Source organism: Ictidomys tridecemlineatus, chromosome 2 (assembly GCF_052094955.1).
Source record: "Ictidomys tridecemlineatus isolate mIctTri1 chromosome 2, mIctTri1.hap1, whole genome shotgun sequence".
In the NCBI taxonomy this organism is placed as follows: Eukaryota; Metazoa; Chordata; class Mammalia; order Rodentia; family Sciuridae; genus Ictidomys; species Ictidomys tridecemlineatus.
In genome coordinates this window covers 40,690,669-40,718,235 of record NC_135478.1, presented here as the reverse complement: position 1 = coordinate 40,718,235, position 27,567 = coordinate 40,690,669, and the positions used below count along the sequence as shown (strand labels likewise).

Below are 27,567 nucleotides of genomic sequence, written 5' to 3'. Positions count from 1 at the left end.
AATTGACTAAATGTAAAAAAAAAAAAAAAAAAAAATCCTGCCTTTTGATAACCTGCAAAAACCTACAAATTTGGGGAGAGGTGTCTTTATACACTGAAGTTAAGGAAAAAAGCAGGAGGAGTTAAGGTAAAAAAAAAAAAAATCAATCTGGATTAATGTTTCTGAAATTCAGGTTAAATAAAAACAGAAGACTGCCCACAGATGCTTTATTTCAAAAGACCAGGTAAAGAGAATATTTTGCCCTAGAATCGCTGCCTTGACTCACCTGTGTAACTGAATTTTCAATGTGACCACATGATACACATCTTGAAGCATATCTGCTACCGTAGCATCAGGGGCATCTGTCACATAAGACAGTGGAACTGGATTCCACTTTCCAACCTGGATTAGCCCTATTCCAGATAAAGAGAATATGTCACTGAATATTTTACTCTCAGATAATATATCTAGTTGAAGTTTTTTTTTTCCTCCATTGCCCCCACCACAAGCAATATTGTTATTTCTGTTTGAATGATTCCCTTCCCTCTAAAAGGCAGGTCAATGAAAATATTCACAGCTTAGCTTTCCAAATCGTGAAATTATGTAAATGACTATAGGGTTGTTTATTATTTTGGAAATAAAACCCCATCAATAAAACCTATGCATAAGGCCACATTTTCCTAACTTAAAGAAAGTTCTAATAAGACATAGCCGAACCAGTTCTAAATGGCTTTACGATTTAGATAAGATTCTCTATTGCAGTGGGAATCAGCATTGAAAAATACTTTACAGCCCATAAAACCATCAGAAACAGAATAAAAGAAACAGAACTAGATATTCAGTCATAAATGCAAATTGACTCTCAACAGTCCATCTGCTCAAATACGCTCCTCACTTCCTTGTGGGTCCTCAGTGGAGCAGATTATTAAGGTCAATAAGCATACTAATGATTCAGCTGAAGTAATTTAAAAAAAAAATCTACCTCGACATTCCACATGAGCAAAATGTGTGTTAACTAAACCAAACTGAATTAAGCCAATTTTTTAAAGTCACAGTCTATAAGGAACCAATGTAAAACACAGGCTACAGTTATCTGAATAAAAATATTCACTGCTTTCTCTTCGAGGTAAACAAAGGATGCCAAGCAATTTTTCCAACCCCACGTATGCATTATTTACCTTTAGCCTGGGCAGCAGAGCTATGTGAATAACCTAGAGACAGCAATGCCATTTCTATCAGCTGGTTGAAAAGCATATCCTTTCTCACCAACACAAATTCCGCATGCTCCTCCTTGCAATCATATTCAATGGCGTTTTCATAATGTTCTACCACGCAGAAAACTGGTAGCATGGTTCCTATCAAAAAGACAGAGAAAAAGAGACAGAAAACAACAATCTTCAGAAATACAGTCTGGGGGAAGGAAAACCTAAGCTATGAAAACAAATCTTCACAACAGTGAGAAGAGACTGTGCTTCCAAGGCAGACTGGGCAGAAAAATGCAGGCACACACACACACACACATATAAATATATACAATCTTTTCTTAAGTTGTAGGAGAAATATTCAAATAGAATGTGAACTTGGTCCTAAGATAACTTGGTCCCTGCTCTAATTTTAATAGTGCATTTTCCAAAAGCAATGAATGCAGAATTACCTTTTTGATCAAATAATAATGCTGACAAGAGAGAAATAAGTGTGTCTTATCTCATTTGCTGAGTAGTTTACAGTATGCAAACAACTCGCTGCAGTTGTCTGAACCCACCTTCTTGCTGCCTACATGCTTTTGTTAATAATAAACTTTTCCTGTTTGTGTCCAAACAAATTATCTTTGACTATAAAATGATCATTTTCTTGCTTTTTGAGATATTTACTCCCACTGGTTCCATAAAAGAAACAAAAAACCAAACTGATGCTTCTAACATATAATTTCAATATGTGCACCATGTAGATAAATAACATTTACTTTTGTGACTACTGATTTCATCTACCTGACTAGAAAGACACTATGCTGGCCATAAGTCTTTAAAATTAACTATCTCAGTAGATATGATAAAAATGAGAAAGAGAAAAGGAAACTGGCCTTATCAGGATATATTAGGATCAAGGAATCTGCATGGATTTGAGGTGCTCTCCCCTGGTTTACTTTAATCCAGTGTAATAACTCGGTAGCCAAATGATTAATAAGCATAGACCATACCACTGTTAGAAAAGAGGCTTGTTCCAGAAACTGAAATCATCAACTGCTGTAGTTCTCAAGGTGTTTATGCAGTGCACTATCAGACTTCCAATGATAACAGAAAAGGGTTAAAAACAGATGCATCTGAACTGTACTGTGGCAAACTGCCAGGAGGGTATCATCTTTAGCATAAATGATGACACGGGTTACTTTAACAGGGCACCCAGGATCCCCAATTAGTCCTACAACATCCATGCCTGTATAAGCTCTCTGTCCTCTGGACTTGCAGAATCCTACCAACTTCTGAAGATACCTAGTGCATACCAACCGTCGCTGAAAATCAGGATTTCCTACTGACACCAGAGAGGCCCTTTACAAATTCTCTATTTGCTTGTTTCTGATGAACAAAAGCCGGCAATAAAACAGCTACATTTTTCCACATGTGTGTCTTCACCAAAGCTTTAGTGAACTGTTCACAAGAGATTCTAGCCCTGACAAATAAACCCCTTTAGGTTTACTTAGAAAAGCTCACAAACTCATTCGGAAGTACCAACAGGCAAGGCATGAAAAACAAGCTGCAGAGCTTGCCAATATTCTTGTCATTCATTCAGCTGTTTTATACCAGAGAGAGAACCCGTCAGGGATCAGAAGACGGCTTGGGAAGACCACAGCAAAAATAGCAATATGCAAACTGGTGATTTCTTCCTTGGCTTGAAGGTATTTTGGCAAAATCTCCTAAACAAATGAAAATATTCAACCCCTTTTTCCTAGTAGTGCTTTCTCATCTCAGCCACAATTTTTATCTAGCACCTGTCAAACAGAAACCATGCACATGAAAAATAAGATGATGGTGCGGGGGGGAACCACCAAAAGGCTTTAGTAATTTCGTTATTTGGATTTAGCACAGATCTTTCTACAATTAAAATGCATTTTAAAATAAGTCATTATGAATACATTTTTCAAAAAAGCATTTGAGCAGGAAGTGAAATTACTATACTGTGGTTCCTCCTCCCTCTGTGATGTCTTCAAAGAGTTGGTTTAGTATGACAAAAAGATATACATTGATTTTTCCTCTTATGGCATGAAATAGATGTGTTCTACTACATGCTGCTTCTCAGACCTATGAAAAAAATTCCGCAGACCCATGACATAACTGTAGGCTTTTCGAACTATTAAGAGATACTGGATCTACTTTGTATTTTATTGATCACATTCACAGGCACCTTTATAGATAATAAAGGTGGCTATAGATAAAGCAACAGTAGTATCATCTAATTACAAATCTAGCTGCTAAATCTTCTAGCAAACTGTCACGGTTACCCTCCTGTTACTGGGAGTAATGCTAAACAGGAGCCTTCTCTGAACTGTCTGATTATTCGTGCTAGTGTTTGGCAAGACTTCCAACTACAGCAACTTCATAACCTTCCAGCATTAAAAGGGGAGAGCACTGGTCACTGCTGAATGCTAAAAATACCACATGATTTAAACCTGAAGGCAGTCTTAGAAGCTTTTGCTGAAGGTTTATGAGCCTGTGTAAACAGCACGTCTGCCATAAGGAGCAGTGAAGTCTGTAGAATCCTTGTCTAAAACTGTCCTGGCATTAAAGTTTGCTGTGCAAATATCACATAATACCAGAGACAGCTGAAATCTCCTATTTAGGAATTTATGGAACTTATATGTTTGCAGGCGTCAGAAAGTCTTTTTTATAGAGCCCCAGTGCTTCACAGTACAATATTAATGCACTCTGTTTGAAAAGCTGTAATAAATTATATTTTTAATGCTCTTACCCTGGCTTTCTTAAGATGCATACATTCTTGGCAAACAATCAATAAATAGGGTAATCATGAGTAGAGGCCAAAGAATTTGCTGAAGTGCTGTTTTTCCATTTTTAATAGATAAAGATCTAACAATACGGACTGCTGTGTCTGTTCATTTCAGGATCAATATATTCTTTGTTTTCGCCAAACCAAGAAAAAATAAATGATTGTATGATAAATGTTATGCATCAAACACAATGAAATTCCTCTGCCTTCTAACTTTATCTACTTAATATTCCTGGTTGCTAAAAGATGGCATTTTTATCCTTTGCTTAGCAGATGTAAGGAAAATCTGATTCTTATACATGTTATTCATAGACCAAATAACGACCCTTATGAAGCACATACATAATACCACCATAGGCACTGCTTTACTGGAACAACAATGTCAAACACAAAGTTGTTAAACTTCATCAATTTAATACTGGTAGAAAAAGAGTCATGCAGGCTTGCACATCTTCCCTTTATAAACTTGCCTAAATCTGCCCTTCCTTTACCCAAAATACCCAAATATAGCCAAAATTTTAAAACCAGAATCATCAGGTTTTTTACTGCTAAATAATGAGTTGGCTCTTCAGAAAATAAACCACAAAAATGACATCACCAAACTTTTATATCATCTTATGTAAGATTTCCATGATCTCTGAAATTGCCTTACAACTACTAATCCTATGAAAAGCTAGGGCGGTCCTCAAACAACCTAAGTGTCCTACTCTTCATCAGGGTTAGTTTAAGCAACAGCCACCTACATAGTCTTTATGACAGGAACACCTTATAAATGGACCCTTGTGTAAACTAAGACTACTATATTTAATTCCTTAAATCCTTATCATCCAAAAAAGTCCAATGATTCCAACCTTCAAGAGAGTCAGAGGCTCCACCCAAGAATTGAGCATACACTTTCAACACATGATTGACATTACAGCCCAGAATGTAACTCATTTCAGATCAGAAAGAATCCAGGAAAAGAATACACCAGTACCCCGACACAGTGACCTTGGGTAGACACAGGAGCTTGCAGCTTTCCAGGATTTGGCTCCAAAGTATTTACCTTTCCTAAGGTTGGTTTTCATCAGATGGCCCGAGTGTTTTAAAGGCACTCCCTGCATTTTTGCACCTGTGCTCCCAAGCCTTCCTCTTCCTAGTGGGCTCCCGTTCTGCTCCAGGCGGGCAATCTTGGCTGGTGGACCCTTCGGATCGCTTACATTGTTAGACATTTCTGAATGTTCTTTCCCCTGAGTTGCCTCGTTCAAATGATCCATACTCAGTCACTGTCTAAAGATCACCTGCCAGGATTTAAAAAGAAGACATGTTACAATTGGTTGGGGGTCTGTGCCTATACATGTGTCCAACATAGATGTTTGATCTCTAAACATTTCTCTCCACAAATATATTTATAGAATTGCTTACCCTATATAAAATACAAATGTTACTACATTTCTAGACGACAGCAGTACATTTCTATTCAAGTTAATAGAACAATTTGTGGAAACCGTACCAACACACATGAATAAAAAGATAATGTGGCATCCATAAACACAACTAAAAGCAAGAAAAATGGGTTTACTTTTAAAACAAGAATAAATACAAGCTGAAAAAAATAACAAGTTATATTTATGTGGTCCCAATTTTAAAAATTACAAACTTATAACAGCAACATTATCACAGGAAAGATTATCACAGTCTAAAATATTAAATTTAATGCACATGTTTATAGTTTTACATACATTTTTATTTTATGGAAAAAATATCTCAAAAGAAGATAGCAAACATCTAAGTGCTTTTTAAACTCCCCATTGGCTTCACAAGATAATAATGCTGAGAAAAAGTTTTCGGCTATTAAAGTTTCAAGAGTTCCTATAACCTGTTAAAGATCTGGTGGAGGCTTAGGTCAAACATGTGACTAGATCATTTCACCCCTAAGCAAACAGGAAGAAGTAGAGGGTTTCCTCAAATATCCTAGGTACAGGGGCATTACAATTCATCTTTCAGAGTCAATATTACTGTCCATTATTAGTGTCCATTACTAATAGAATGCTATTTAAAAACCAAAAACTTGAAAATACTTTGTGATATAAACAGTAGATTGAAGAGCCAAGCTCATTTTCAAAAAATTCTTAATGATACTGATAAAACACAATCTCCAGCATCAAAAAATAATCTCAGTATGCAACAAAGTTAACATTGTAATTAATTTTTATATAAACCAAATATTATCTTCGGTTATATTTTATATGGGCATCAATTTTCACACTACTTCTAATAAAAGTAACTAGCATAGTATCAAATTACTTCCAACACAGAGTTTTAACTAGAACTGATAAGAAAAAGTGAGAAGAATTATTTCATGAACTTTTATCAGACATGAAGTAGTGGGCTTATCTACATTAAAGAGAACATACTAAGGAAAACCAGAGAGAATATAATTACCATTTTCTTCTAGCTGTCTGATAATCTGACATACCTTGTACTCTTTCAAAAAATTTTATACTAAAGCTATTTAGATCCAGATTTGTGAAAGCCAGTCTGTGTTAGCATGATTTTCCTATAAACATTTTTCCTTCCATTTAACTAGAATACTTTGTCCCATATAATCAAGAAAAGTGGGGGAGCAATGTTAATCTGGAGTTTAAAATCAACTTTAAGAATGCCAACTTAAGAATTATAAAGTTTGAGAAATAATAATGGCTATTTATCTTTGACTCCAGGGTGGCACGCCAAGAACTAAAGGTTTACCGTTGATCGAGGTCCCATCTGTTTTTGGTTATGAGGTTCATTAACAATAAATGTGCCTTTTTTAACCACTTTTTATCAAGATTACTCTTTTCCATTATATTAAACTGCAGTCTAAAGCCAAAATTAGAGAGTGATGATTATTAACTTATTCAAAACACTCTTTATAATGTTCCATGTGGATTATAATGCAGAGCTGCTTTTTCTAAAATTGGTTGCCTTACCCTAGAGCAGAAGACAAATTTTAAAACATAATTTGAAAAGAAAATCTTTAACCCTTGGGGCAACCTAAGAGGGAAAAAAAAATGTGGTGGAGACAAGTAGACAGCAGCATCAAAGTTAATGCTACAAAACATATTAAGTAATCATGAGGCTTAACAGCACTATAAGCTGTAGAGCAAATGAAAGTGATAGATTATAATTTAGTTAATGTATTGACAATCAAAACATCATATAGGTCATGCAAAATTGTCCTTTGAATATCCACCTATGAGCATCTATTAAACACTAAGTCATCCAGTAAAAAGCTTTACATTATAAAGCAAAATTACATGCACATAAAACACCCAATTTACTCCTTTAAACTCTATGCCCAAGGCTAAAGTTCACCAAACCTCAGTTTGGAATTGAAAAGAGCAGCCTCCAACAGGCCTGCCTGGACTGACAGCAGCAGAAACTAACCATGGTCTCAACAGATGCCAGGCTGAAGAGTTTCTTTTGAGTTACACATTTAAAAACCCATTTTAATATAACGTCTGGCTGGCACACAGAAAGCACCGCTACTTTCTCAAAATCCCATTTCCCTGCCCATAAACTAAGACCATATATGATAATTACTGAATGAAACAGTAAACTCAGTCTCAGCAATTATTTCCCTTAAAAAGAAAGAAATAAAAGCGCAAAATTTCGGCTTCAAGAACCTATTTTTTTTTGCATTGTGGGATCCTTTTCAATGAGTTTCCTTGCTGGATCGCCTCTCTTGCCCCCACAGAACCCAATAATCACATTTTAAGAGATTGTGCCCTTATCCATTCCATATGGCCGGCACGATCCAGGCCAAGCTTTCACTGTGACCTTTTAAAGAGACAAAGAAGCAAAGTACTATCTAGAAACAGAAACACTGCAGTTTTACTGAGTGAAATTAGCAAAACCGACCTGAAACTCACCACTTCAAAACTTGACAGCATATAAATAACAAAAACAAAGGAGATTTCCTTTGCAGCCCGGGTTCTTGAAGTGAAGTTCAAGACTGATGTTTTCTATGTCCTTTTTTTTTTTTAATTAAAAAAAAAAAAAAAGCAGCAGACCTGAAGGCGACTTCCCCTGAAATTGTATTATTTTCTCTTCCCCTACCCCCGCCCCCCGTAAGCGGGGGAAGGGCAGAAACAAACGTCTAGAAGAGTAGCCATGGGAGAGGGGTTTAAAAAAAAAAAATCACAATTCGAAAATCAACGTATATGATTTGTAAAATGTCTAACCTCAGAGAACGGGGTTTTTCGATGGGGAGGAGGGGAGAGTGGGAAGTAGGCAGGAGGGAGAAGATAAAATTGATCTGACAAGTGATTCGTTGGGGGGGGGGGAATCGTAAAAACAAAGCAAAACCCGTTATGAGCTGTACACTGTGGTGGTGCTGGGGAGACGAGGTGGTGACTGAGGAATCTCTTAAAAAGAAAAAGAAGAAAAAAAAATCACTGCGGACAAGGTCTCCAAAAAGGAAGGGGATTTAAGAAAAAAAAAAAAAAAAGTCCCCTCTTCTCTCTTCCCTCCCGCTCGCTCGGGTTCTTCGGTGTGAGGACAGAAAGTCTTACTTCTGGCTGTCACTTGCAATATTATTCTCCAATAACCCCGGAGAACGCGCAGAGGGGAAGGCCACCTCGCCTCCCTGCCAATCGCCCCCACCCCCTCCCCGGCGATAGCGACTAATATTAACAAACCTTAAACTTTTTCCCTACAGCCTCGCACCCCCAACGAGGGCATCTACCAGGGGACAGAGAGGGTGAGGGGCAGCGGGTCGCGAGAAAAGCCCCGGAAAGGCACTAAAATGCCACTTTTGATTCCGCCCTCGCTGACAACAGCCCCGAGGACCCTCTCCCTGCCCATTGACGCGGGGCTGGGAGCGTCTGGGGAGACCAGTGAGTGAGGGGGAGAGAGAGAGGATGAGGGGGGAGGGGGAGGAGGAGGAGGAGGAAGATCAGAAGGGACCCCAGCCACCTCTACCGCCTCGGCAGCGACGAACTCCCCGCCCCCTCCCCCCAAAAAGTCGCCAAGCTCTCACTCAGCCAGAGTCCGAGGTAAACAACGAGCACCACAATGGCACTAGGACTTGGGGGTGGGGGGGGAAAGAAGCCCAGAAACCCAACAAAACTGATCAGGAGTTTCCCGAAATGCAAAAGGGGGGGTGGGAAGCGTCCTCTGGAGTCGCCCAGGCTTTTACGCACGGCCCCCGGGCAGGCTAGAGGGCGGCTGTTGCTGTTGTTGTTGTGACGAGGCCGGTTGTTGCTGGGTGGCACTGGGAGAGGTGTGTGTGTGTGTTTGTGTGTGCGTGCGTGTGAGCGCGAGTCCCCGGACGGGGCTGTTTCTCTCTCTCTCTCTCCCTCGGTCGCTCTCCCCCTCGCTGCCGTCTCTGCCCCCATTAAATTATTAGTTGACTCATCCCGGCCGCTGTCGCCGCCGCCGCCGTGCCCAGCTCGGCTCCGCGCGTCCGCCCGGGCTGCAGCCCTCTACGCCGCTGCTCCTGCTGCTGCTGCTGCTGCTGTTGCTGCTGCCGCCGCCGCCGCCGCTGTGGCTGCCTCTTCTTCCTCCTCCTCATTTTAATACAAAATCACCCCGCTCGCAGCCCCAGCCCCGAGCACGCAGCCTCCTCCCGGCCGCCCGCCGCCGCCCGGAGCCTTCCCCAGCGGGGCCGGCTCATCCGCCGCGTCCGGGGAGCGGGAGCGAGCGAGAAAGTGGCGGCGGCGGCGGCGGCGGCGGCGGCGGGGGGAGGGAGAAGAGGAGGAAGGGGGTGCGCAGCGGAGGAGGAAGGCGGCGGGGGGGCAGGGTGCACGGAGAAGGCGGAAAAGGGATGGGGATTAAAACCCGGGCTGGAGGGCCGGGATTGGGGGAGGGGGCGGGGGCGGCGAGTTAAAAAGCCTAAAGACAAGTAACTAGTGAATGAGTGCGGAGCTGGGGGTGGGGGGGGAGCGCACGATTTCCGGCCCCGGGCGCGCAAGAATTTGTAATGAGCTTGATTAGAGTGAGGCGGCCCGACATTTATTACACACAATACCCAGAATAACAGGGCGCTGCGCGAGGGTTAGTGCTGGCCGCCGCCAGGCGCGCCAGGGAGAGCGCGGAGGGGAGGAGGAGAGGGGGCTTCCCTGGCAGCGGCCGCCGGAGCGGGGAGGGGAGCGCGCGGCGCGCGGGCGACGAGGGCAGGTGTGCGAGTGGGAGCGGGGAGGAGGAGGAGGGGCAGGACTGGCTCGGGGGCGGGGGGAATGAAAGTGACGGGGAGGAGGGGGCGAGGGCCCGGGGGGGAAAACTAACCACCCACTCTCACGCCACAAAAGCCACAAAAAGGAATACGCCGGGGGCGTCGCAGGCGGGCACCCGAGGGACGGGCGGGCGCCCGGGGGCGGGGGCGCGGAGGACGCACTGGCCCCGCGGGAAAGGGACCGAGTCTTGCAGGTGACAGGCGCTGAGGACTGAGGTGGTAAGACTTCAGGAAGTGGCTGAAGGGGACAGTCGGGAGGTGGATCTCCCAGGAAAAAGCGCAGAGGTTGCAGAAACATTTGCAGAGCAATAAAGGCCAGGAACCTAGAAACGCTCTCCCAAATATTTATTCTCAAAGGAGGGTGGTCCCTAAACTATAAAGAGTCAACATTAAAAGCAACCGACTAAGAGCTTTCTGTACAAGTCAGAGTCACGGAACACTTTGGAGGAAGAAATATGAGGCCCATAGTGGTGGAGTTAAAATTTGGGTCACTTGAAAGAGACTTGTTATTACAAAGGAAAAGATGTCATCATTCTTAAAATAATTTACACAGGGCGAGAGACAGGAAAGTTAGGATTGGTAAATACATCTGTTGTAGCAATAAATATATATTTTTTTCTGTAATCTAGGGTAAAGTTCTCAGATCAATGAGTTATTATCACTTAAGTATGAACTTTAGATAAATATAGCTCATATAAAAATGAAGAACATTACAATCTCACCCAAAATAGATATGCGTCATTTAGCCTTTAGGTTTTCATACCACCATTTTAGCACCCTGAGGTTATTAAACAAGATTTAGTGCCCTTAATCACTAAACAAGAACAAAAAGTTATAAGAATTATTTTGTAGAATACACTGGTAGGGAAAAGACAAAAATCAGTCAGATAAACATTTTGTTACACATAAAAAAGCAACAAGTTAGCACAAGTACTGAGATAAGAGGGAAATATGCAAATTAGGCTCTTTAAAGCTACCAATACACTCTTAGACACACTGTTTACACTAGAAATCTAAGAAAAGCAGAAGGTAAAGTAGAAGATAAAGTATAGGAAATTATGGCCTCCTGGGGGAGGATAACTTCAGGAGAAACACAATGAAAATATATCACCCTAATAGCACCCAAGTTTCACCCACAAACCGGAAAGGTTAGTCAAAATCGAGGAAGGCAACCGTGAATCTTGGCACATATAAACAGAAGCCTTGAGCAAAAGAACATGTGATAATCAAACTCAAGACACAGCACCCAAAACAAGAAAAGAAATGTAAGGTAATTTTTACTAAAAAGCCTAAATGGTGCTACATTTTTAAAGGTTGAAATTGGGGGGGGGGGAGAATATGGAGAATGCTATTTTAACTAAAGTCTTAAGAAATATAATCAATAAGGAAATATACAAAAAGGGCAAAATGCAGTATCTTTGTGGAGATGTGTATTCTGGGTAGATGTACTTAAGTATTTTAAAAAGATAATTAAGAGAAAAAGCAGATATTATCTCTGATGACAATGATTTTTCCCCCAACATGACAGGTTAGATTTGTAATTTCCAATATGAGTATTTTAATAGTTGTTTCAAATTAGTAATATCTGACGTATTACCCTGAAACCTGACTTGTTTTCAGTAGGGACAAGTGCATTCTAGTATCCTGTTGAACAAACTTACAAACAATAGCAAAATTTTAAAAATATTTTTCAGGACTACAAAAGAATATGCCATTTACCCATACAACTTCACCTCAAGCTTCATGACTAAAAAAGAAAGAAAAGAAAGCAAAACAAAATTTGAGCTAAAAAAAAAAAAAAAGAAAACCTAAGAAAAGGTTACTGAAAATATCCATATTAAGACACAATGGGATAAATATTACTTTTATCCCATCATTTTACACAAATAAATAAGACAGAATGCCTTCTGCTTGCCTTAGCCTCATAATGACCTGATCAATGCTAATGTAATATGGGAAATAAAATAGTAGTCTTTAAATCTGAATAGTACTTTTATCCAGGAATCACAAACCTATTCATAAACACAAATCATTAAAGTATGTAACAGGGGTTGACATGGCCTTGGAAAATGATAAGCAGAATAAGCAAGCATAAGGTATCTAATAATGACTTTATTATAAAGAGTAACAATATATTACAATCGTGAATCTATTAGTCACATAGACACAATAATTTTCTCTGAAGCATATTCTGTATTCCAGAACTTTATGATTAGAAGAAAGGATAGAAGTAAAATGGCACACAAGAGTTTTATACCCTAGCAGTATACTACGTTGATAAACTCAATTACTATGCACTATCTACTAGTTCAGAATATTCATTATAGCCACTGAGTTATTGGTCAGTGTAAACTCAGATTAAAATAAAGAAGAAAAAAGAAAGATAATTAGGAAAACACCACCTACCTAGGCATATGTAAGAGAAAGTTCTCATGGCAGGGGGAAAAACCATCAACTGATTCTATGTAGGAATATATTTACCCATAAAGAAGCAATCAAGTATTTTAAAAAGTTAAACTTTATAAATACTGCTATCAAAATAAAAACTTAAGGAACATGAAATAGTGCAACTCAATTACATGAACTGTTTAACATGTGGACATACCGTTAAAACAGAGTGCATCAATTTTTTCTCACATGAGAAGGCATTCATACTGGCTATACAAAGGAAGCAAAGATAAAATATTGTAACTGATATACAAGATTTTTAAAAACTTAATGAAAGGACTACTGCATGTTTTAGATGGCAACGTATTAAGATAAATATGCAGGCAGATATTCGAAAGCATTAAAACACATTCAGAGTTCTGAATAGGACATACATTTGTAATAAACAGAGAAAGCATTTAGAATTCGAATGCTTTTAAGATATAGCAACTCTGTCAGTGCCTGTGTTAGTAAAGCAATGCTCACCACCATAACACTTTCTAAGGACATGTTGTTGTTGGGGTTTTTTTCCATCTTTTTAAATTCAAATACAGTTGGCTATCTCTCCACACTCTTAAAGTAGCACAATTTATGTAGCACATTGCTCTTTTTGTCAATGTCAACTCTTTGTTTTTTGGCTTTAACTGCAGGTGGTGTTTTCCATATATGAATTTCTGGGAATATGGTCTGTGTTGGCCATATAAGGATGTCTATTCAAGCCATATGTTTTGCTGTCATGTGTCTCATTTTGTCTGTCTGGGATGTCAGTACTGATTTCCACATCGTTTCTTGAATGGACCAAATTCCAATTTGTAAGAGCAGGGAGGAAACGCTGGGGCTGCAGCCCAAACAACTTTGTCAAAACATATATTGGAGAGGAAATGCAATATCCTGTAAACATTTGCACCTTCTTATCATGTATTATCTATAACTGACATTATCACAACTGCATACAGTTTAGGAAAGAATTCACTTGCTCGAGTTCAAATGTTTGCAGTATGCATGTGCATGTAGCTTCATCATACCAGATACCCTCATCTTGAGAGGTCATGGCATGGCCCATGCTAACTGCCTTGCTCTGAGCTGTGCATCAAACAGCTAACTTGACCCAGTCTTGAACCAGAGGAAGGCACACTGCTTCATGCTTTTCTCTAGTGCAACTCTCTGACTAATCCCACAAAAAGTTCTGGTCCCCATGATATATTCTCACAACATCTTGTATTTCTCCTTTGTAACAGTCATCCCAGTCTTAATCAATTAACAAACAGGCTAATTATTAGTTTAATAAATAGCTCCCTTATTGGACTGAAATCCCTATGGTAGCAGAAGTCTGTGCTCACTGCCATACTACCAGAAATGTAATGCAGCATCTTTGTAATATTTAGATTATGAATGAATATATAGGAGCAAATAGCTCACAGTGCCACTTGAAACCAATTTCCACTACAAAGTGCATTGACAATACATTTCAGAGATTGCAGATGTGAGGAGAAAGGAACAGGGGAGAAGGTGGTTATACCATTTAAATTTGAATTAAAATGAAATAAAATTTACAAGTTAGTTCCTCCATCATATTTCAAGTGCTCAATAGCCCCCATGTGACTACTGTTGCTATCATAATGCACAGTATCGCTATAGAACACTTCTTCATTGCAGAAAGTTCCATTGGATAGTGTTTACCTAACGAACTCCTGTAAGACAACTAAGTGAATCCAAGACCTGGTCAGGAGGAATCTTAATGGTGCTGAATGGCTATTAGACTTTCTAATAATGTCTGAATCAAGATCATTTTTCCATTTTATAATTAGCCCATAGATCTGTAAAGTTGCATGAAGTTATACTTGTGTACTGCTGAACACAAATTTAAGACAACTTTCTAGACATGTCTGTACTTGAAAGGGTCCTGTAATACAGTTGGAATAATATGCATTTACTCCAAATGCTGCTTTCCATGAGCATTTAAATATCTCATAGGTGAAGTTAAAAACCACAGAGTCATTCCCACCCTTACCTCGGCCCCCACATTAAGTAAGCATAGCTGCCCTTGGAAATGGCTCTTTTGGAAGCTTTAATTGTAGAGACTTACTCAAACTGGGAGGGCATCCAGATACCAAACAAATAATAATACACTGCAGAAAATAATGGCAAAAGGCTTGAAAATGTTGCAGGAGAGATAAAAAGAGTAATGATAATGAACATTAAATGCAGGGCTTTATGTTTTTGTTTTTATTTTTTTCTCCAAATAAGTTGAGTTTCAGTTAGATTGATGGTGATCAAAAGTTGCTTCCTAATTACTTTGGGGTAGATATAAATACAGCTGGTAATTTATGTTATGGTTTTAATAGACAAAGGTCATTATTACAGCAGAAAAAAAAACCAGACCAATGTTTTTGCTAGTTTTGGGGGGATCTAGACAAGAGCAACTGTTATAGTTGGCTTCTGGAAACTGACAAGATACTTGAACCTTTTACCCAGAAATACTGCTGTGAAAATTTACTTTTATATTAGCAAAAATTTATTGAACAAATCTTCTCAAAAGATGTTAGTATGAATCCTGTCTCTAACAAGGCACAACAGTAATGATTTCATCAAAATTGGTACTTCTATCTAGACCTAGATCCAAAATTGAACAGGGATCAGGAAAGAATTCCTGCAATTGCCACTGAGTCTGCCAGAGTAGAGATCACCACCAGTGTACTCAAGAGTTTCAGGATGTCTCATTTTGTCTCTCTGGCTCCAGGAGTGCTCTCCCAGAGCCTTCTCACTTGGGAACTTCCCTTCTGCTATCTCCTTTAATATGCAGCTTGATTTCGCCTCTTTGTCTAAAGCCTGCTCCAGCTGTTGGTATTTCCTTTGATGCTCCATCACTCTACCTGTCCTGCTTGCAATGTGACATTCCATATTTTATAGGCCTACACCTCCAAACTGCAAGGCTGTAAGCACATCGTGGTTTGTTATGTATATATTCCTGGAGTCTCTCGCTGTGCCTGCCATCACAGGGAAGAAATTCAAAAGCTGTTTTTAGGAGCCAGTGCTTCTAAGAATGCTGCCTAACAATTTTAGGAAGTCAAGGCAGGTGCCGGGATCATACTCAGGGTGTTCTGGCTGCACCCCTCTGCAATTAAATCAGAATGGCTGAGGGTGGGAGCTGGTCATTCATTGCTTAAAATTCTCAGGGTGATTCTGAGGTATAACCAGGTTTGGCATCCATGGTTAAGTAATGTTTTGAATATAGGGAATAAAATATGCCTACTAGGATACCTATGAGGTCAAGTTTTTACCCCAATCCTGGAGTCACTTGGAAATGTTAAGTCTACTCTCTGAACCAGCAGTAGCCCAAAATTTAAGAAAGGTGTGATGGTGCACACCTGTAATTCCAGTTACTCCAGGAGAAGATGAGTGATGAGGCTGAGGCAGGAGGTTCACAAGTTCAAGGGCAGCATTGGTTACTTAGTGAGACCCTGTTTCAAAATAAAAATAAAAAGGGTGTGACTGTAGTTCAGTGGTAGAGCACCCTGCACCCCTGGGTACAAATTCCATTACCACAATGCAGAAAACAGAAAGGAAGGAAGGAAGGACCGACGGACAGAAGGAAGGAAGGTAACAGGTATGTATGTATGTATGTATGTATGTATGTACGTACAGGCGAGCCACTTGTTTCAAACAAACTAAAAAGAATAAGGGGGAGAAGCCATTAGATCACTGATTTGGTGAATAAAGGTATGCTATTTGAGAAACCATGATAAATTAGCATTTGGGCACTTGCTTGAGATTTACTGGGGTGCCAGAAATCCTGTGCAGGTATGTGATTTATCATCACAGACATAAGCGACTAACCACAAAATTACACATGGAAGTACAGTTCTAAAACCAGTCTATTATTTTCTGGAGCCAGAACCATCTGAGTTTCCTCTAATTCTTTTTCAACATAGTTGGGCATGCTCCCCCATCCCACCCCCACCACCACCAAAAAAAAAAAAAAAAAAAAAAAAATTCAACCTTGAGTGAGCTTCTCAATTTATTTCCAGACTGAATCACTGCACTTGAGCAGAACCAAAGTATTCATATTGTCTATGCCCTGGGGCCAATTGCAGGGCTTCCCAGTCCTACCTACTGTGTCTTTAATACTCACAGGAAGCTCAAGGGATTTTAATTCCTCTCAAGTCAAACAGTATCCTTCCCAATCAGCCTTTAGCCAAGGCATATAAAAATTTCCTTAGTGATGTGAATATTATTGTTAATCTTTCCTGGCTTCACTATAGGGAAAAAGAGTTGGAGGTTACAATGGGCCTCAGTCAAGGTCACTTTTGTGGGAACATCATCCAAAGGCAATATCTGATATTGTACTTCCATGCCCAACACCACAGGTTGCTAGACCAGGAATTGTCCATTGGAAAGGAAAGCCACCATCAGAAACAAATGCTTAACAACTGGACAACAATTAAATATGACTATAAAGCTTGAAATTTGCTGAAGCAAAAGCAAAGTTCAATTCAAAACTAAAGCGCATTCTACTCGGAGTAATGGAAAGGAATTAGAAGCAGATTGTGATGGTTACACAACGCTGTGAATGTAATCAATGTCACTGAACTGTATGTTTAAAAAAAACATCAAAACGGCATATTTTATGTTACATTTTACCACATAATTTTAAAAAAACAATCTTTCATCTAGATGTAAGATTGGCTTGTATCATGAAAATATCATGTCAACCTTCATGGGAAATAATGTGCTATGATGCATTTCCACTGCTTTGTCCTTACCTGCTGACTGCTACAGTCCAGTCTGTGCTGGATAACTATCCATAGGATGAATACCCAACAGCAATGGGTAATGGGAGATCAAGGTCTCACCCACTTTGCGCATTCTCCAATGCAAGAAGATGGTTCTCTTTTAAGGTTTTATGCAATACAAAATATTACAAAATGAAGACAAGGAAGCTTTGACAAAACCCAAACAAACAAACAAAAAAAAAAAAGAGTGTATTAAATGCAAAAGTTCTTTTGGGATATTTTTCCAAAGAGTAAAAATCATTCGTGAAATAGTACACCTTCCTGTTAAACAGTTCTTAGGATTTCACACACTGATGTGCAGCGCTGTAAAAATGTAACCTATATGATAATTCACAAATTGACCACATATAAAGACTTTAGATTCTATTTTTTAAAACGAAAGAATTTTTTTAAAAGAAAGACTTTTGAATTTGTCAATTATTATTTTTTTGTGATAGTAATAAGGATTAAAGTATTTGCTTCTTATACAACATTAGAAATATCATCTTTACCTTTAACACATCATCTATTATTCTACTTCATATCATCTATTCCTACTGATTTTATATTAGGATGGAATTTTATATTATTATAAAGTGGAATTTTTTAATGTATTAGAAATTCATTTATAAATTATATTTTATTGAAGGTTATATCTATGTATATGTATCTGATGTGCATGACTAAGGAATTATGTATTAATATACATAATGAAGCTGAATTTAAAAGATATCATGTATAAAAGTATTAAATAAAATACTAAAAAATAGCTTCACAGTATAGCTAAGTTATACAAGTTAACTATCCTGAAGGTGCCTTTCTTTATTAGTGTATTTATTGTGAAATTTTATTCATTAGATAACTGACAAGGACTATAAATATGCATGCAAATTTCCAGTTGATATGAAGCAAAAACTTTATAAATAATGCTACATTATAACTTTAAAAAAAAAAAGAACTAGAGAGCCTTGAGGCTATTTTTTAATCAAATATTTTTATTTATTTTGTTAAGACTTTTCATTTGTTATATATATATATGAACACATACCACAGGGGAGAGAAACAAATAGCATATTTATGAAAAATTTTTAGGGGGACCAGCTTGTAACTGTTTTGAGCCTGCACTGTTTTAAAGATGGTCAATACCCACTGTTTTTCTGTTATGTCTACAATTGCAGAAACACTACATATTCATTTAATAATAATAAACACTGAACTTCTTATCTCTCATTGGAGGTAATAAGACCCTCAAAAATAACTTTTTAGCTTAATTTACACATAGGGAATTTGTCACTAAAAAATACAACCCTGTAAGCAAGGCTGACATATACTACAATTTAAGATATATAAAACCAAATTTTATGGCATTCTTAATAAAATTGAGAAATCCAATTGTTTGGCCAACATCCAAGTATGAATAAATGTATGTATCTACAACATACATATATAGCATAACATTTGTGTACACAGATAATATTTACATGTCATGCAAGAGTGTATTACACAGTTAAAACTAGTCTACCACTGTTTCCATCAGAAATCCTTTATACCCACAGTTAATGTAACACTCCTCTTATTAAGCAACTCTGATGAAAGAAAGGCTAAATAACATAAGAGGGAAAGTAGTGGAGAAAGGCAAGGAAACAGATTTGGTTATTACTTCTTACTCCACTAGCTATCTAAGGGATCCTTCATTAGCTAAGCAGGATCAGATTCCATATCTATAAAATGAAGAAACAATCTGATAATCTTTAAGACCAGATAAAAAATTATCTACCTTTACATTTGATTTAAAAAATTAAGTTCACTTTAAAGACAAAACAAAGATACAAGGAAATTTCTCACATGCTATGCTAGATGTTTATCTATATGTAAGAGACAGGTGTCAAACAAACAAATAAAAAAAAAAAAACCACTAAGGCAAAGAGAAACTTTAACTCACCAGATTCCATCTGTTACATTTGAATTCATGCATAATTGATTATCCATGACTGGTAAGTTCTTTTCTCACTAGCCGACCACAGTTTTCTAAACATTATGTATTAAATCACTACTAAAGTAGACTGCATTTCAGAAACAGCAAGGCAGAATAAGAATATTTTAAATGAAAAATTACATGCCGGTTAATAATAATACAGCTGACCTATGTTTAAGGGAGAGAAATTTTAATCATGTGCATATTAAATATTAATAACCTATTCTGTTATTGTTATAATAAGGTTAAGTAGGCTTCTCCATGCTTAAGGAAAGAGAAAGAAGGAATGCATAATGGTGCAAAAAGACACAGAGACGAGAGACAGACATAAGGAAAATGTGTCAACAATAAACAAGAGGAAATGAGAAAGAAGGAAAAGATGAAGGTGGAAACTAATCTCTATGTGTCATTATGACTGCCAGAGTACTGGCAAAGAAGCAGCATCCTTTTATTTCAATTTTAATCATTTCTGAATTTTAATACCCGGCTCCTTTTGTAATTCTCCTGGCATTCCCCATATGCCTCCATCCCAGCCAAAACACCAGTGTAAATTAAATGGCAGGCAACCACACTACTGATGTAGTCTCCCCAAAGAACCTACCAGGTGACCAAAAGCAAAAAAGGTATGTCTACCTTATGGTCCCTGAGGACCTCTAGCCAATTAACTGGCTGAACATTTTTTAGTTTCTTTAATTTTGAAAAGAAGGACAGGAGTTAGGTAAGCCACAGATAGAGAATCATTAAAAAAAATAAAGCAAGCCAGTAGTAATACAATAATCAGTGACCATCAGGGCCTGGAAAAATGAGTTTGCTCTCACTGGCACTAAGGAGCATCACATGATTATTTAATTACAGCTCTAATTTTTGTCTCGTGGATGGCAACATATCAACAATTAATAGGGCAAATAGAGGAGACTGTGTTTTTAAAGAGACAGAATATGCATGATAATGTAATAGGTCACACAGCAGTGCACCACTTAAAGAATACTTTCTTTTTATGTAACTGAATAGAAATGCCTGCAAATAGCCCCACACATTTTAAAATGAGAATACATTTTAAAAGAAATGTCTGGTGTTGTTTTTTTTTTTTTTTTTTTTTGAGATAACTTTCACAGGATGATTGAACTTTTCAGGATGTTTTAAACACAGCTAATAACCCTCTTGAAACTCTGATGTTAGTTTTAAGAAATGGAGTGAAATCTTTGTTAATACAAGCACCCTGAATCTTAGAAAAGTTTAAAAACAATGTATATAGCTACAGTAAAGAAAATGTATTTACACAAAAATTATAGCTGATATGTATTCAATGGCATCCTGGAAAAAAAAATTGTTATGATAGGAAAGAACAGGTAGAGGTTAATCAGCCTTGGGCCACTAGTCGGAGGTACTTTGGCTCTGGAATATCAGAAAGGCCACCACATGGTGTCCTGACTGCAAGGAACTCAGGGGAGTGCTCTATGTTGACTCTGGTATAGTTTATTACAACAATCATACACCAAAGGACCATGAACCTGAACAGAGATACTTAACCTAATCCTGAAGGTCAGACAATGAGGATAAAACAGAAACCCTGGTGCTTCTGTCAAAAAAATGACAGCACACATAGTTAAAGAAGAAAAGCAGCCAATTATCCAGAAAACTGGGGCATGTGTAGATTAAGAGCTCAGATAACCCCCATAAAAACAGAACATGAGGAAGAAAAGTCTCTTTTCCCAATAAATCTTTATCGGCATGATCTACTTTCAATATTTATTCTATTATTATTTTAGTACTTCTTTCATGAATGGTTACTGTGTGCAAGCCACAGAAAGCTAGCTGATTTCCCTATTTTATGTAGCACAGGCATGTACCTTATATTCAGTTCCTTTTTGGTAGCTTAATAACTTACAGAAATAAATAATAGTAGCACATAAGAGCTTGATAAAGTGGGAATCCTAAAGCATATTTGAATGTCATAAAGTCTACAAATTCTGATTAATCAAGAAAATTCAAAGAGTGAAGCAATATGATAGAACCATCGAAAGGTAAATCCAGCTTTAAATCCTTATAGTTTCAGTCAGCTGTTGTTTTGCCATGCTACAAACCACAGCTAAAAACCAGATTTGAGATTTGAACAATGAAATAATTTTAGAAATACCATTCTGATTAGCTGCTCATATGTATTTAGAATATTAGGTTATACAGAATTGTAAAAAAAAAAAAAAAAAAAAAGAGTTGGACTCAAGAAACAGTGACTAAAATGATTCCACAAGAAGTATTAAGGGGAGCTAAGTCAACTCAATAAGCTTTTAAGCATCTTTTGTTGATCAAAGTCATCAAAAAACAAGAAAATGTGGGAATTTCCAAATACAACATAGAAAAGCTAAAATTGCTGAGGGGCAACATAAAAATCATCAAGCCAATACTGATCGCAAAGAAAGGAAAACAAGAAGAAAATTTTATAACCCTGCAAAAAGTTTTAAAATTGAGTAATTTTTGTAGAAAAACGTTTTGATGATGCTGGACCAAAAATCTTACTCCATACATTCTAAAAGAATTTTTTTTTAGAGAGTAGCAAGCAGCAACTTGTATGCAAGGAGTATACATCATTCTTTTTTAACATGATTGTTAATATACAGTTAACATGTCTCAAAAAGGCTGTAATTAACTGTCTACTGCTCTAATAACACTAATAAGTGCACAGTATTATTAAAATACAATGACTCCTTACAAACTAAGGCTGTCATTTTTTATTTTAGGATAATGTTCTAAATTGCTTTTTAGTCCTCTTAAACCACCCAAAAAGGAGCCCACCTCTAAGAGTTATTTTTTAAACACAGTTATTAAAATATTGTTCTTTCCACCCAGTCTCCAGAATCTGTCTACCATTAAACAGAATGTGTAAGTATCATTTCAATCGGTGAAATACAAGGGAAACGTTTAACATTATTTTATCAATTCAAAAGATTCTTCTAAAAATTAGAACTGTAAACATTTTGATTTAGTACCTCATTCACTGAAATAAAATATTTTCTGGGGGAAAGAAAAGCTTGCTATATATCAAGCATCACATAGCTCTCTTGTTAATCCCCAATGATTTCCATTGTGTGGCTCACTGGAACAGGAAAATTCAGTTGCATTCAATATCAAACAGCTAATTATGGTTATGCTATATTCAAGATTACCTTCATATCAAAAAGTATCTGCATATCTCAGGTTCTATTTTATTCACAATAATTATTACAATAAAACATTTATAGCATAAAACCTCTTTTACCCTTAAAATCCTTAATATTAAAAACATTAAAAGGCCAAACTATCACTTACATGCTCTTAACAGCATATCAGAAACCATTGAGTAAAACTAAAGAGGGATCTCTAGCAATCAACTCTCCTGCATGCTTGGCTTCCAGGAAAATTACATCTGAAGAATTCCCCATCATACAGAGTACTGACTACCTTTTCTTTAAATACCTCAAGGAAAGAAGGGCTGATAATTTCCCCTGGGAAATTGCTATCATAGCTTACCACCCAAAATAAAAAATGCCCACTGAAGAATTTTTTTTTTTTTTTTTTTTTGGTATCTAGTCCCAAATCCTCTATAGCTGAGAAAAACCAACATCCCCAACATAGAGACCTCCCCCGGACACTAAATGCTTGTCTCTCTCTGTGGCTTGTAGCTCTAATTCTCCATATGGAACTGACTGTAGGAACTTTTCTGGCACTTACCCTCCAAATTTCACAGGCTGTTCTCCAAATCTAGCCCTAAAGAAAAGGTCTGAAAAAGTAGTCTTTGATGAGATGACAATGATGAAGTTCTCTCTGGCACTGCTAGCAAGGCAGAAGCATCCCCAAATGAGGAGGTTACCAGTTGCCTGTAAAGCAGCTGGACCATTACTGCAGTTCTGAGGGTACGTCACAAATCAGGTCATAGCTCTGGGTAGAGTCCACCCACTTCACCGGGTACACCGCCCTCTACTTCCTGCACACCTGGGGGAGGGAAAGGGGTTCACAGCAGGGGACCAGCTTGGGTCCACAGACATTCTAGTAAAGGCACAACCAGATGCAGCTAGACATCTGCCTCTTCTGCAAGCCTCATCTGGGGGACCTGCACCCCTAGGTACTCAAAAATGCATGCAACAATAAGCAGGCTCTAAAATGAGTGATGAGCATAATAAAATATTTGCACAGTTAAATGTTTCATCCAGCAAGATCTTTCCTCCACTGGAAACTGAACCAACTCTTAATTTTTGATTATAAGACACTTCTCTACTAAATGTCAAATAACTGGACTGAATAAATTCCAGCAGAAACGAGGGACATAAATCCTGGGGAACCCGTTAACTAATTTTCACCTCTTATAACTAAACTGAATCACCACATAAACTGAATTACATCCTTGAAAGTCCATTGAAAGAGGTGATTACAATTTCTATTACGAACCTTAGACAGCAAACAACTGTGGAAGTGATACAGAATAACTTGAAAGAATAAAAATAGGCCAATATGCTGGAGAAATGCTACACTACTAAATCTCACCCTGAATATATATACACACAATCTGTATCTATTTACTCTGAAATGAAATATCTGATCTTAAAAAAGACTTTTAAAAAAATAAACAGCAAAAGGTACCATTGGCATAAGTTCAAAAGTACGAAATAATGTGTGTTAATGTGTTGATCACACTCCATGAAGACATCAAGTTTAAATAGACTTACCATTGAGAATCGCAGTTAGGAATGATGTATAAATCACCAGAGTAGACACTTTTTTCTTTGGTATAGTGAAGGAAAAGAAACTCGTGTAACAGATTTGATTTATATGCTGTATTAAGGCCATATTCTGCTCTGATGTCAATGGAATACATGATTAGAGATTGACAACTATGAATAGACAATGAGTGTCAGAGCTTCTTTGATAATTTAAGTGAAAATGAGCATTTTCTCAAAAGTTAATCATGAGTTTGGGAATTTTACTTGAACGGGATTTTGATGTTTCAAAGGGCTTTGAAAGAGAAGGGATCTTTACTTTAAAAGAAAACAACAAATACACTACTATTATACGAAAGTAGGAATCTATCTTATTTTAAGTATGGCAGGTTAACAAGAAGACAAATAAAGGAGACAAGAATATTTTCAGGGGAAAGCTAAGAGAATCAATCAATCAACCAATGAGCCCCACTTAACTCCATTAAAAACTGAAGCATTCCATCTAAGACTTGGAAGGGAAGACACTTTATCACAGTCATTATCTAAGGAATCAAATAGTTTAACCTATTTGGAACTTTGTAGAAAGTCAATTTAGCAAACACACTCTTGAATGTGTTTGAACATATTTGTCCTGAGGTTGCTTTAAGATGACTATTTCAAGTGGCATGCAGATTCTTTGGGGGTTTTGATGTTCTAGTTGAGGTATGCAAAGTAAAAGTGCATAACATTTCTTTCAACTGGTTCTCACATGACAGAAATGAGAAGATGATATTAGTCTTCTTTAAAGTTTTGCCACTGGGAAATGATAAGCAAAACTCCTCTCTACCCCTACTCCCAACCAGGAAGAGTCTGAAGCCCTGGATTATAGCACAGGTAGATATTAAAATGGAGACAGAGCCGTTATTTAGTGGTGACAGGAATATAAATACGTGCACTAACCTATAAACTGGTATTTACTTCAGGAAGGTAAGTAATATTTTTCCTCTGATTGCTGAGCTGTCAGTTTAATGCAGCGTAAATAAACAGTAGGTGCCTGCTAGCTCAAAGTAGGAAGTGTTCATTCCACACGAGGAACAGATTACTGAAGCCTGATGCTCATCATGCTGAAACATAACTTTCATTTTACCAGAAAATATACCCTACCGTGGATGATTTTTCGTGCCTGATCTATTAATTAACTTAACTCTGTTCTGTCAAAATGTAAACCAATTTGTAAAAATCATCACAGAGTTTTGGAGTTTGAAAACCCAATCAATTTGAAAAGCAAGAGTAATGACTGTTTCATAATCTGATCACAAATGCTAAAAATGAATACTTAATATAATAAGCATAAGCTATGTAAAAACCAAAAAAAGACAAAAACATTTAAATAACAGAATAATCTGACTTATCTACTTCAAGTCCTCCTCCTTTGCTCATTAAAAGCAACTAGCACCTTTAATATTTGGCAACCTTGTTGTAGTTTGATCTTTTCCATATGCATGCTTATTTTGCTCTGTGCAATATCTAAAGATAAACCATTCATAAAAAATTAAGCCATACTCCCTAATCCCAATAGAAGAATTCTGAACACTCCTGAGAGAAGTGGCAACTTTGGAGATCAGATGATGACACCCTTCCTAACAGCATTTATATAAAACCTGATTTTCTTCCCATTTTATGAATGCTAGAAAGCTATGACAATATATAGCAGCTACTTTTCCCCTTATATGTGAGTACCGAGCAAAGTGTTTTGTGGTATCATTTAAAATGCAAACTCATCTAAAAAGTATAAAAGGCAATTTGGGGAAGTTTCTATTTAAAACATGAACAAAATTCTGATAACTGATCGATAGACTATAAAGGAAAAGAGGGGTTTTAAAAAGAATTTTTTTTACATTCAACTAGAGTATGTCTAGACATCATCTAAAGATTGATTTCGTCACATGTATTTATGTACTTCATATTAATTGCAGTCATCCAAGACAACATGTATGGAAGAAATGATATATCTCTGTAAAGAGCTTATCTATGTATGGCTCTTCTGGAAATTTACAGAGCAGATGAAAAACCACTAAAGTGCTTTATAGAGTCCCTGCTGTATATCCATGTTGTGTTTAGCTTAATAGTGTTTGTAACCAAAAGATTTTTACAATAATGAGGAACAGGTGCCTGTCACCTGACCTTTTAGGCCTAATTTACAATCCACAACCTGTCACACACAAAAAAAATAATTGAAATTCTACTCTAGAAATTTCAGTCTTTGCTAATGTAACGTAGTGTTTCTTAACCATCACTCAGCACATCATATCTTATTCAATCACAGGCTCATATAGCTGGCAACAGACTTCTTGGCAGAAATAAACCAACACTCATTTTGTTGTTGTTCTTGATTAAGATGCTGGGAGACAAAAGAACTACTTTTGTAGGTTATCAACCAAAGAATATATTAATTTATTACAACTGAACAAAAGGCATTCCTCTTGAATACTTTTACATACAAAGAACTATTATTTATTACATATTTCAGCTTGTGGGAAAGTGAGGAATGCATTGATTCTGGAAATAACTATTCAGACTTTTGGAAGTTCTGTAGGTCTTCTTTATCTCCCCTCCACCACCACATTTTAAGGAGCTAGTTCTTTAGGAGGGAAATCCCTGTTCTTTTTCATCCATCATTTGTATTCATTATTCAGAAAGGAATACAAAATTGAGCAGTGGTTTTATTTCTCTTGCATAATCTTGTTACATGTAGCCATAGTCAAATTTAACAATGCTTTGGATTTTGTAGGTACTGTTTACATTTTATGTATAACATGTGACTGAACATAACTCTACATTAAAAATATTATTTCCATTAGAAAAGAATATAAAGTAGCAGGAGTCAAATGTGATGAAGAATAAACATATTTGGTATATTTATAAAAATGTATAGTCATTTAAGATGTACACAAATAGGATACATCTTTTGTTTCTGTTACATGTTACATAGTATGCATACTGTTGGAAGTGTATTTAATAATGTGCTCAAGCAAGTTAATTAAAGTATTTGTAACTGGTGATTGTGTTAAACACTTGGAAAGGTAGTGAAAGATACAGTCAGTTACTTCTGCTAACTAAAGTTGAAATTATGCACTTATTATAACCTTTTCTAACAATGTGAGAAAAACAGAGTAAATATATTAAATTTGTTTCACAACAGATGCTTAGGTTGTTAATATTTAAGATGCCTATTCATGCTATTCCTGTCTGCACATTTGTCAAAAATGTAAGCTTGAATGCTAATGTTTGCCAGCAGACTGGAGCAGCCAGTATATGAATGTACTACTGTTCTACTAAAATAATATGCAATAGAAATAAAGGACTGCTGCTAAATCATAGCACTAGTACCACACAAGAGATTAATAAAGGTTTTTAAAGGAAACACCTCAACCTTGGCTTTCTTCAGACTTAAAATGGAAGTTTATTTATTATTTATTTATTTACTGCAGCATCATTCGACTATAGAATAAATTTCACATTCTCAAAAAATTCACTTTAGATGGGGTG

General features: G+C 37.2%; 1 protein-coding gene across 7 annotated transcripts in view; it reads right to left on the bottom strand.

Moving 5' to 3' along the window:
* Window positions 1-27,567, bottom strand: part of Satb1 (SATB homeobox 1) — a 95,560-nt gene that overhangs the window by 66,304 nt on the left and 1,689 nt on the right. For 2 of the 7 annotated variants that reach the window (XM_005317253.4, XM_013361978.3), the window contains exons 1-4: window positions 7,872-9,698; window positions 5,024-5,258; window positions 1,158-1,334; window positions 266-392 (exon numbers count right to left, since the gene is read on the bottom strand). In XM_005317253.4, the coding sequence (XP_005317310.1) occupies window positions 266-392; window positions 1,158-1,334; window positions 5,024-5,234 (515 nt within the window). In that variant the 5' untranslated portion in view covers window positions 5,235-5,258; window positions 7,872-9,698. Of the gene's footprint in view, window positions 1-265; window positions 393-1,157; window positions 1,335-5,023; window positions 5,259-7,860; window positions 9,699-23,056; window positions 23,148-27,567 lie in introns of those variants that run through there. The other 5 variants (XM_040289843.2, XM_040289844.2, XM_021731516.3 and 2 more) reach the window with 4 other exon arrangements.